The sequence below is a fragment of the Melopsittacus undulatus genome, chromosome 2, assembly GCF_012275295.1.
Source record: "Melopsittacus undulatus isolate bMelUnd1 chromosome 2, bMelUnd1.mat.Z, whole genome shotgun sequence".
Classification (NCBI taxonomy): domain Eukaryota; kingdom Metazoa; phylum Chordata; class Aves; order Psittaciformes; family Psittaculidae; genus Melopsittacus; species Melopsittacus undulatus.
In genome coordinates, this window is record NC_047528.1 from 69,961,003 (window position 1) to 69,973,069 (window position 12,067).

The following is a 12,067-nucleotide window of genomic DNA, read 5'->3' on the forward strand; positions in this document are numbered from 1 at the left end:
AAGAGGCCTATAAAAGGTGGAAGCAAGGACAGGCGGCCTCGGAAGAACACGGATGTTGTCAGGGAAGCTAGGGACCATGTTAGGAAAGCTAAGGCCCAGTTAGAATTAAACTTGGCTAGGAATGTGAAAGATAACTGGAAGGGATTCTATAGGTACACTGCAAATAAAAGACAGACTAGGAACAAACATGGGACCTCACCAGAAGCTATCAGGAGAACTGGCTACCCTGGATTTGGAGAAGGCTGAGATTCTTAATGACTTCTTTGCCTCGGTCTTCACTGGCAAATGCTCTGACCATACCACCCAAGTCTTGGAAGGCAGATGCAGGCACTGTGAGAATGAAGACCTTGGGTAAACTGTAGGAGAGGATCTGGTTCAAGACCATCTTAAGAACGTGAAAGTAAACAAGTCCATGGGACCTGATGAAATCCATCTGCGGGTCCTGAAGAAGCTGGCGAATGAAGTTGCTAAGCCACTGGCCATCATATTTGAAAAATCAGGACAGTCAGGTGAAGTTCCCGATGACTGGAAAAAGGGAAACATAACCCCATTTTCAAGGAGAAAATAGATGACCCGGGAAATTCCAGACCAGTCAGTCTCACTTCTGTGCGTGGCAAAATTTTGGAGCAGATTCTTCTGGAAGGCAGGCTAAAGCACATGAAAAACAACAAGGTGCTTGGTGACAGCCAGCATGGCTGCACTAAGAGGAAATCCTGCCTGACTAATTTGCTGGCCTACTATGATGGGGTTACAGAACTGCTGGACAGAGGTGGAGCAGTTGACGTCATCTACCTGGACTTGTGCAAAGCGCTCCGACACTGTCCCACACGACATCCTTGTCTCTAAATTGGAGAGAAATCAATTTGACAGGTGGACCACTCAGTGGATAAAGAACTGGCTGGATGGCTGCATGCAAAGAGTTGTGGTCAATGGCTCAGTGTCCAGCTGGAGACCAGTAATGAGTGGTGTCCCGCAGGGGATCAGTCTTGTCTAAAATCTTTGTCAGTAACATGGACACTGGTATTGAGTGCGCCCTCAGCAAGTTTGTTGATGATACCAAGCTATGTGGTTCAGTTGATAACGCTGGAGGGAAGGAATGCCATCCAGAGGGACCTGAACATGCTTGTGAGGTGGGCTTAAATTCCATAAGGTTGGCAAGCGCAAGGTCCTACACCTGGGTCCCAGCAATCCCAGGCACAGCTACAGGTTGGGCAGAGGGGGCTGATCAATGCAAAAATGAACATGAGCTGGCTTCAGTGTGAGCTCACAGCCCAGAAGGCCAACCGTATCCTGGGCTGCATCAAAAGGAGCGTGACCAGCAGGTTGAAGAAGGTGATCCTGCCCCTCTACTCTACTCTCATGAGACCTCACCTGGAGTATTGTGTGCAGTTCTGGTGTCCTCAATATAAAAAGGACATGGAACTGTTGGAACAAGTCCAGAGGAGGGCCACAAGGATGATCAGGGGACTGGAGCACCTCACATATGAAGACAGGCTGAGAAAGTTGGGGCTATTCAGTCTGGAGAAGAGAAGGCTGCATGGAGACCTCATAGCAGCCTTCCAGTATCTGAGGGGGCCTACAAGGATGCTCGGGAGGGACTCTTCATTAGGGACTGTAGTGACAGTACAAGGGATAACGGGTTAAAACTTAAACAGGGGAGGTTTAGATTGGATATAAGGAGGAAGTTCTTTACTGTTAGGGTGGTGAGGTACTGGAATGGGTTGCCCAGGGAACTTGAGAACACTCCATCCCTGGTGGTGTTCAAGGCCAGGTTGGACAGAGCCTTGTGTGGCATACTTTAGTGTGAGGTGTCCCTGCCCATGGCAGGTGTGTTGGAACTAGATGATCTTAAGGTCCTCTCCAACCCTAACTATTCTACGATTCTATAAGAAGTCCTATATATGATAACAGAAAATTATCATAAGACTTTTCCATATTCTTACTCTTCCTATATCAAGCTGTAGAACTGTAGAACTTTATGAGTTCATATAAATTTAAATATATATGCACATATATGCAAAATTTTAGTCCAATAGAGAAAGCTGTAGGTGATACTCAAACTGAATATCCAGGAAAGAAATAAGAGCAAAGAGGATTTTACATAAAAATTACTGCTTTAAACACCATAACCTGTTGGCATAAGGGCTATGAAATACACTGCACAACAAATAAAGAACATAACCATTCTACTTATCCTTTGGTATTAAATAAACACTCTCCAACAAATAGAGATAAAACTAGAAATCTAGATATTTCACAACATACTCAAATTGGGGTGCAATTTGGATTTATTTAACTACAATGTATATCAAATTGCGCTGGGCTTCCCTGCTCCCTCAAAAAACTAACAAAGCTGAGGGTCAAAGCAAGACTTTGAGAATGACTCCACTGACCAGATAACCCAACAGACTAACATGACATCGCCACTGGTATTACGTAGACATATGTCATACCATGCAGTTTAGTGACACAGAAATGATGCTTCCTTCATTAATTTTAATGTGTTTCAGTTACAAATAAATAAATAAAACGCATATGCTAGCAATTTGTCTGAGGTGAAGCAGATCAAAGCAGACCAATTGATTCCCTGGAGAAAAAAAAGGAAACACATTTACACAGAAGTTACTGTTAATGAATTAACAGACCAGCAGATAGAGTGCTCCAAGATGGGATGGGAATGAAGAAAGAGGGCAGAAGAAAAAAGGCAGCCAAGTGGAAAGTTTTCATGAACAAATGCACAGATCATCATAATTTAAGACTGGATAGAGCAGCTGACAGAATTCACCGAAAAAAAAATTGAGCATCTACACATTTGAAGAGCAGCTCTGCAACACAAACATCCTCAAACTGTCTTAAAACAGGTATATGTATTAATACAAATCCTACAGCATTAGCATTACACAGCAGCTCAGGCAGGCTTAGTTTACTAACTCGAAAGCACATCACTTTAGCAATAAAACTAGCAGTTGCAGTGAAATGAACTAACAACAGTTTAAGTCTAGTTTAGGTATGTCTAAAAAGGAGAAATGTAATCGTGTATTCTACAACGTAGATATGTCCAGGAAAGCACATTCTGAATATTTCTAGCATGCCAGGATTTCCAGTTGCAACACTATTTTCCCTGCTCCAGCCATCTTGGGCCTTTCAGTGAAAGAACTTACGTATTTAAGTAGTACAGTTATGCTGCTTAAATTAAACTTTAAAACCACCAAATTCAGAGTTCAGTAAGATTAGCACTTAAAAGCATCTAAAAACAAAAACATAAATTAAACCTCATAATGAGATTGCTATTTTACTATTTTCAGAATGCTCTTTAGAGTAGAGCAAGATGTTTTCTGTAAGTTCAAAGAATCTTTCCAAAATGTTAAATCTGTATTATTTTCAGAACATTTTATTTTTTTTTTAATATGTATCATCAATGGCTTAAGGACAAAGCTCCTCACAGAAAGACTTTATTTTACATCCTGTTCCTCTAAATCTTTAGAAGAAAACAAACGTTACCTCTGAAGCAGTGAGTCATATCTTCTTAAACACCCCCCCCCCAAGATCCTCAAGAAACAAGTCTTTTATTTGCCAACTTACAGTCTTACTATCACAACTGAAATTATTTCAACACCCTTGAAAAATATATTACTTACATGAAATAAAACTGTAAACATGACACAAAGGACAATAATTTGAACATTTCTTTTACCAAAATTAACAAAGCAAGGCTACAATTATCCACAGAAATACAATAATGAAATTGACACTGTTTTTTTAATATTCTCTCATTCTGTAACATCCCACTCACTTTTCAAATATAACGTGTTTTGTTAACTGATGTCACAATTTATTCACCTGTATCCCAGGTGAATTTTCTTAGCACTTCAAATTTACAGGTTCTATAGTAAAGAAGAGCCTGTAACAAGGAAAAATCTCTGATCCACCTTCACTACTTAAAAATAACAATAAATTTAAATTTAAAATAAAAACTGAACCACTGTTATAATGTGAAGTGCAAACAGTGCTTAAAAGAATGCTGTATCATATACCTCTACCCCCTCTTTTTCTTTTCTAAAAAGGGACATATTTGTTAATTCATTTGAAAGGTAAGTCTTCTGATGTGAAAACAGAAATAGTCTAAGTTTGAGAATTGCTCTTCCCTAACACCTGAATATCCCAGGTGCACACTAACACACAGCACTTTGGAAAATTTTTACTTACCAACATCTTTGAAGCTGCTAAAAAACCTCTAAAACTGTGCAGAAATGGGATAATGCTTTCCCAAATAAAGACATTGTGCTAAACTACTCCCAAGTAATACAAGCTAATGCTGAAGATGTTTTACACGGATAAGTATCAACAGCAAGGGAATTTTATTTTTTAGCCTAAACCAATTTGCTTAAGACAAGCCCTTGCAAGGTAAACACAAAGTTTCCATCTTTTACTTCTCAAATTTTACTCTTCTTTGCTGTACACGTCTATGTACCACTTTTGTTTGTTATGAGAAACAAACTCCACCACCCTTTTCTTTCTTATAATATTTGTATATTGCATAATGCCCTTAAAGTGGACCAAACCAGAATCAAATGCACTTTAGCCTGGGATTCATTTACCTAAGTTTTCATAATGTAAAAGCCAAACCATAAATACATCTATCTTCAAAATGCTGCTCCCTCTGTCCACCATAAACAGTCCAGACATGAAAACTCAGGAACCTAAACACAGAAAAGGTGAATCAAGCCCTAATAACCTATATGCTGTCAAACATGGGTACTTTTAAGTTCACATTTCCTCTCTTTGAAGGAGCGGAAAGAAAAACAAAAAAACATAGATCCTTATTTCTCTCCAAGTATGGAAGAATTTTTCAACATTATCTTCACCTGGAACATTAGTTTTATTTAAGTATAGGTTAGGTGCTTTTAAGTTTGTGGGAGAGAAGTTTTGCATGCTTCTTATTTTTGAAATATCAGCACTAACTGGGTTCAAGATTTTTTGATTATTTGCATTGGAACAGACACCTTGGGGCATCTCTGGCTATTTATAGGACTTAAATTATTTATCTTCAAAAAGTATATTCAAGAGACAAATCTCATTCTGTAACATGCCATTCAAGATCAAAACATCAGAGAAAGAACAGTCAATTTCTTTCTGCAGTTATGTATCTAAATAAGATTAAGATGAAACAGACAAAAAAAGCAGGTGTCAGGCAAACACTAGCTATTTAACTCAACAATGGTTTTAAACACTGAAGACAGAAAAGCAGAAATGTGACTTTTCAATTTTCACATGTTCAGCCTTCTTTCATATACTCTCACTTTTCTGACCTTTCTGAAATATAAAAGAGAGTACTTGCTCCAATCCATTTTCTTCTACCCTAACAAGAACAAGAACCTTATGGGAAAGGACCTGTTGCTGCCTACTCATAAACATGCTACTGAAATTCACCTCAGCAATGGGTAACAGGAAAAGCAAGAGAAGAAAGCTGATTCAAACCTGGTAATTTTCTCTCTAGAAGATCAGCTATAGCAATACTAAAGATTTATTCTGGGACAAGTATGATCTTGCGGGAAGGAAAAATTAAGCAAGAAAGGCTGAAAACAAAATCCAAGTAATTTGGCTTTATGACTAAAGTCTCAAGGATGTACAAATGCAATGGTGAATTCAGGACACCATTACAGTCACAACATTCAGACTATGTTTTCTTTCAAAACTTGTGGTATTTAAGGACACTGCCAAATAAAATAATGATTATTTATCATTTCAGTATCAAGAAAAGGTAACAAAACAGACAAAACAAGAAAAAATGCTCACATGCCCCTTAGAATATAATACTGTAAATAGGTGAGGACTTCAGTAGTGAAACCAAAAATATCACTTGGTAAGAAACAGAACTAACCTGAGCCTAAAAAAAAAAAGAAAAAGAAAAAGCCAACAGTGTTCCTTGCTAGTAAAGAAGCACTTGGCCATTCTGGTGCAGATTATTTTTTTTACTTGGACTATACACAGGTAAAAGTGTCTGTAATGTCCTATACAGGAGCAGTTTCCTTCTTAGAGCGTTAGACTGCAGTTCTGTACCTACTGTCCTGCCAATATAATGCCATTTGAAATATATTCGGCTAGCATATTTTGTATGAGAACACAGTGAAATTATGTATTTAAAAATATGTTGTGCCTCATTTTTCCCATGCATTTTTTAAAATTTTCCCATGCTCATAAAAATTAAAATACTGGTTTGCCCAATTTTCTATTCTGCATTAGTTTAGTGTAAAGCATTTCATGGGAACAGCTGTTTAAAATAATTGTTTCACATGAAAACACTGTTATTAAAATATTTCAATCAATTGAATAGATTTACAAAACACAATTTGCTTTTATAAAGCCTGCTGTGGACTTTGAAAAATGGGCAAGAAACAGGTCTCACAGGAGAGGCGGCAAGAATAAGTTTGTCATCTTTCCCCTCCTGGAGCTCTCTTCCTTCCTGTTTCCCTATTACCAAATATTTAATTTAGGAATGTAACAACTGTTCTCCCAACTTCACCTACTCAAAACTGAAAAATTATCTTCTGGTTTTCTTGTACTTACTATTCTGTTTACCTGAATTACTTCTTCATGACAGCTTACTTAAAAATTTAGTATCTCACTTTCTGGATATACATCAGGAGTCTGACTGCAGCCTCTCTGCCTACTGGAATAGGAAGGCTGCTTTTGTTAGATGATCATCAAAAATAAAAAAAAAAAAAAGGATGACTCAGAAACTATGCCACTGGCGTTCACAGTCTCTCTCTCCCACCAACCAGATCTACAAAGAGTTTGAAATAGGTTCAGATAAGTATGTGTGGGCCATGAACTTTCAGCAGTTAAGCTTCAATGAACATGTGGTCATGACATACAAATTTTTGCTTCTGTGCAGCACAGAACTACCTCAGTCTTGGCACAGCTGAGCATCTAAATTCAACTGAGATTCACAGAATATTTCTGAGCAGCAGTTTCTGAGCATGACACACAAACATTAGTACTTCAACTTCCTTTGAAAGGAAAATTAATTCAAACCGAGAAGTTTTTGCAACCAGGCACCTTCAATAGCTCCAGAGCAAGAGTACTCACCTTTCATGTAAAAGGACTAGATAAAAAATAATACACCTCAAACTTTCAAAACCACACATTCAACCCTCAGGAAGTACCCTCAATGAAATATTCTTCCTGTTCAACCTCTCCTAGCACTGGAAACCAGCATGCACCCTGCTCCTGTGCCCTCCCCAACCCTGTAACTGCACTTCATCAACTAAATATTAGGATACTTCCCCCAAATGCATACCTGTACCCTAGTCTCTGCTCACAGTTCTTTTAATTAAAAGGCCTACAAACACCAAAACAAAGGTTGAGTCCAGGGATTTTAGGGGGAGGTAAATGTCCTATCAATCCTCATGATACACTGTTCTCTCCTTTTTGCTTCTTTCTTCACAGCGAGTTCTTAGCTAAATGAGGCAGAGTATCCAACACAAATCAGAGACAACACATGCAGTCCAGCCTGAATTATGGTGGTTGGGCTAGTCCTCTTAGCCTACGAAGGATATTTAAAACAGTAAAACCAGGTATTGCTCGCAATTATTATTTTTTATTATTATTATTTTTACATTATCTTTATTCCATCCTTCAAGAGAAGGGGTCTAAAGTCAGGGATGACCACAATCTCACAGACACCAACGTAATTTTGTTACCTTAAATATCACCCATGAACAGCTGTAACAGAATGGAGCTCAACTCCCAGTTTTGCCACCTTCTCAAGTTCAGTTTCCAGGGCCATACTGTTTCTAAGCCTGGGTATGTCTATAAGCAACAATGATTCTCTAGTAGAGAAGACACCAGAACTTCCTGTCCTGTATTTCTGGGTATCCCTGTCTCTACCACAAACATCTCCATATATCTCAGAGCACATAACTTTTGGGAACATGAGCAGAAAGAAAGCAGCTATTCTTATCACAGCAATCAAGTTGCAGATGACTCTGTAGTGAAAATTGATGACAATACATTAATCTCACCTATCTGTGTAGGAAGATCAATACGAATGATATGGTTATACTGATTTAAACCACTGCTGAAAAAAAAAACCAACCTGTAGATATACTCCTTCAGTACATGTGTTATAAACTGCATTTAACCAACTTAATTTAAAAGGTTTAAGACAAGCCAAAATGAGTTTTCCATGCTAAACTACACGTATACATATTATTCTGCACTGATTTAACTTAAAGCGCATTTAACTAAGGAGTGCAATGAATCATGTGGTGCACATGGAGCAGTCCAACCTCACAGTTACTGGCTCAGATCTCAGATGCTCTACAGACACATCAGCAGGGCACTAATCTTTTATATATTGCCACTTGGGTAGGTATACACATGTTCAGTTTCAGGATCACTTTGGGGCTCCTGTATTGCTTCCTGGTCAGGAGCTAAATTCCTTTCTTCCTCATAGCCTTCTACTGAGGTGCACAGGCATCTCATAAATCCATTTTAAAACTTACAATAAGTCACCTCAGTTTTTTTTTTCATAAGGTGAGGCCTTGTGTACTTTTTGTATGTATTTTTATACCCTCTAGGTTTTGCATTTTGTCTTCCTTCTCCCTACAAAACAATCGAGCTACATTTCATAGGAGATGGGAAGAACAGTCACCTTCTCAGAGTTACTCAAGGAAAGTAGAAACAAAAAATCAAGCTGGGGAAGAGAGTTGGAAGGGAGACTATTCTTTAAATATTGTCAGTGCCCTGACAGACTGCTATCTGCTCCTTTTACATCCTTTTTTTCTCCTCTGTGTCTTCATATGAAGTAGTTGCACTTTTTTAAAGCCTCTTTTTACACCTTGAGGAAACCCAGCTTTCCTCTTCCTTAACATTTAAGGAGCACCCCAAAGAACACTAAAAAGATACACTGTATAAAACTGACACCAAGATTACTTCCCCATTTCTTCACTGGCTTCAAGAACATTTCCATTACTATTCTGCTTTCTTTAAGAAATTACTACTTTTCTGCAGCCTGTGCTTCACTTGAAGTCATAACCATCTGTGATGACAGTTGTATCCACAGCAATTAGTCATGATGCAGCAAACACTACTAGTGAAAAAAAGAACATTACCAGCTTTTCAAGCAGTCTCTTCATAATCTCAGTTAATTTATCAATAGAATGCTTGTTCACATTTCAAACTGTAAAATTATCTCAAAAAACAATGCACCTCAGGAGAAGATAACGCAGTCTTCAGCGATCACAACATTCTCAGGCCTTTCCAACTCCATTTTTAAAGACCTATTAAAACCCACAACTTCACTTACGAAAGGGTTTCAATACCTTTCTGGATTAAGAGATCTTAGGGAAATTAAGAATTACAGCATTTACTGAAATAAATCTACCCAAAATAATTTCACAAGCATAACGAAAAAAAATAAAACTGCATAGAGTCGACCATACAAGCCTTCAAACCAGGTGCAAAAATATATGCAACTAAATGTACCTATGTTCAAACACAATGCACAGAGTGGATATGAACAAATGCACATCATCACCAGTGTCTGAAATGCCAATTTACTAAACACAAGCATTTACTCTGTGAGAATGCTGGTTAGAGACAGCTTTGGTAAGTGTGGCAGATGGAAGATGCAACCTTGCCTTGTACCAAAATTCTATGCAAGCAAAGCATCTTTGCATCAAGATTCAGGGCAATAGCATGCTGGGGATGTGAAAGATACTTAGCTGTATTCAGTTAACTTGTTTGATCTCTTCACTGGCCTAACAAACACATTTAAATGATGAATTTTTTATCGTGATGCAGGTAAATGAAGTTAAACCAGATGAATCAGGCCTTTAGGCTTCAGTCACAACTGTCCTCGTCTCACAGAAGGGGGCCAAACCCGGTTACCGGCTTGTTCAGCTGCACATCAAAAACAGGACCTTGCAGCCGGGGACGCCGACACCAGTCCCGCTCCCGCACCGCTCCGCCGGGCAGACAATGTCCCCAGCCCCCGCAAGCCTCCAGGCACTGCTCCACAACTGCACGGGGGTTGCGGCGCATCTTCCCCAGCCGCGCACCGCCACCAGGGGCAGCCCCGCGGCCCACAACACCTACCGGCCCCTTCCCCAGCGCCTCTGCTGTGTGTGTGAAGAGAGGGATAGCCCCCAACGGCACCTGCCGGCTGCTCAACAGCCGACGGTCCAGCCCTGCTGCTTCAGAACGGGCCCACAACGCCCAGCAGCCGCGGCTCCGGGGCGCGGCGGAGTAAAAAAACGAGGACGGGGAGCGCCCACAGAGCGCTCGGGAAGAGGAAGGAGACAAGCAGACGTGGGGGTATCCCCTCCCGGCCAGCACAGCTCAGGCAGACAACTAGGCAGCTCCTTTGTTCCTTCCCGGTCCCGCTGCCTCCCGCCTTCCCGCACTCACCCACGGTGGCCAGGGTCTCCAGGTCCTCCAGCTTGTAGGCAGCGGGCTCGGGCGCGGCAGGCAAGCCGGGACCGGCGGGGCTAGGGGCCGGCGCGGCGGGCTGAGGCGCGGCCAGCCCCGCTGCCGCCGTCTCGCCGCCGCTCTTCGCCCCCATTTTGGCTTTGGCGGCGCTGAAGGCGTCCATGGGGCCCCCGGCCGCTCAGCACATGGAGAAGGGCGAGCCGGGTCGGCGAGGGGAAGGGGGAGGAGATGAAGCCGCGGGGACGTAAAGTTTCAGTCTTCAGCAGGCGGGGTAGCTGCTCCCCAGGGCTGAAGCCAGTTCCCGCTGCCTCCGCTGAGGGGGCGCGGAGCCCTTCAGCATCGCGGTCAGCAGCCGCGCCTCCCGCCACTCGCAACAGGGACAGCCACGCTCACAGACAATGGCGAGGGTGAGGCCGTCCGAGCCGATCCGTGCAGAGCCTAGCTGCTCGGCGCCACACGCGGACCAGAGGGGCGGGGTTTGCCTTCCTGTCGCTGCGGCACAGTCCCGCAGAGGGCTGGTGGGGCGGGGACGGGGTGGAGAGAGGAGCGGCAGAGTCGCACGGCGGGAGTGTGGAGCTACCTCCGCCCCTCCAGCCGCGGGTGCAGCCCGGGAAAGAGGGTCTGGTAGCACCGGTGGCGTTTGGCCGCCATTCTTCACCAGTGCGTGCGGCCGGAAAGGCAGCTGCGGTGCGGGCTAGGTGGGGTACTGTGCTGTTGGGTGGGGGAGGCTGCCTCCAGCCTCCCTCAGCTGGGGATGGTCCCGTCTGCTCCCTACAGAAAGTTACTATCCCTTACAGAGCCAGTTCCTGGCCCACCTGGATTCAAGCTTGACAGCTCTGGGGAGAGCTGGTCGTTCCCCCACGCACGGGAGCTCGCGTTCGGGTAGCTCGGGTGTTTCAGGGTTAGCCACCTCGACCTCACGTTTCAAAGGGTTTCTCACAAGTTGTTTTACTCCCTGTTTTCAAGTAGGTGTGGATGTCGCAACGGCCTCGGCCCCTCAGTGTATTTCGGCTACAGGGGCTGGCTGACGGGTGCGCTAAGCTGAACTGAGGAGGCACCTACCGTGATAGCAGTCAAGTACCCAATGTAGCTCCTTCCACAGCGGCCAAGAAACTGTTGGCAATTATGCTGTACAATAGGGAAAAGTGGTATGTGGGCCACGTCTCTTTGAAGCCTTCATGTCAAAATTGGGAAGGAAATCCTAACTTTTTCCGGGCCTTCTTCTGTCCCACTTTTACACTGTTCACAGCTCTCACCCTATGCTCCAATAAGCAGGATATCTGTAAAGCTGACGTGTAAATTAAGTCTCACAGGTGACATTTTGCATCTCCTTTTTATTAAGTGTGAAAACATTGAAATATAAGGCCTACTAGTTTCTGTATGGAGTAGGTATTTCTCATAGTAATGAGAAAATGTGTGAAATGAATGTAAAGAATATAAAAATGAGTGTAATACATATAAAAATTAGTGTGTATATAAAAATGTAGGTATATGAAAATGAGTGTAAATATATAAATTATGTATAAAAATTAAAATTTTATGTTCATCGTCCCCGAATTTTGAGAGTTCTATGCAGTTTTGTTTACAGCCACGATGATCAAGGGTTATAACGTGCATTTTTATCTGTTAGCTT

The 12,067-nt window shown here is 42.0% G+C and overlaps 1 protein-coding gene across 3 annotated transcripts in view; it reads right to left on the bottom strand.

The window, feature by feature from the left end:
• PRKX (protein kinase cAMP-dependent X-linked catalytic subunit) overlaps positions 1–10,897 on the bottom strand; it is a 57,155-nt gene extending 46,258 nt beyond the window's left edge. For all 3 annotated transcript variants that reach the window (XM_031051020.2, XM_005151548.4, XM_031051021.2), the window contains exon 1: positions 10,414–10,897. In XM_031051020.2, the coding sequence (XP_030906880.1) occupies positions 10,414–10,597 (184 nt within the window). In that variant the 5' untranslated portion in view covers positions 10,598–10,897. The remainder of the gene's footprint in view (positions 1–10,413) is intronic.
• Positions 10,898–12,067: the final 1,170 nt, after the last annotated feature.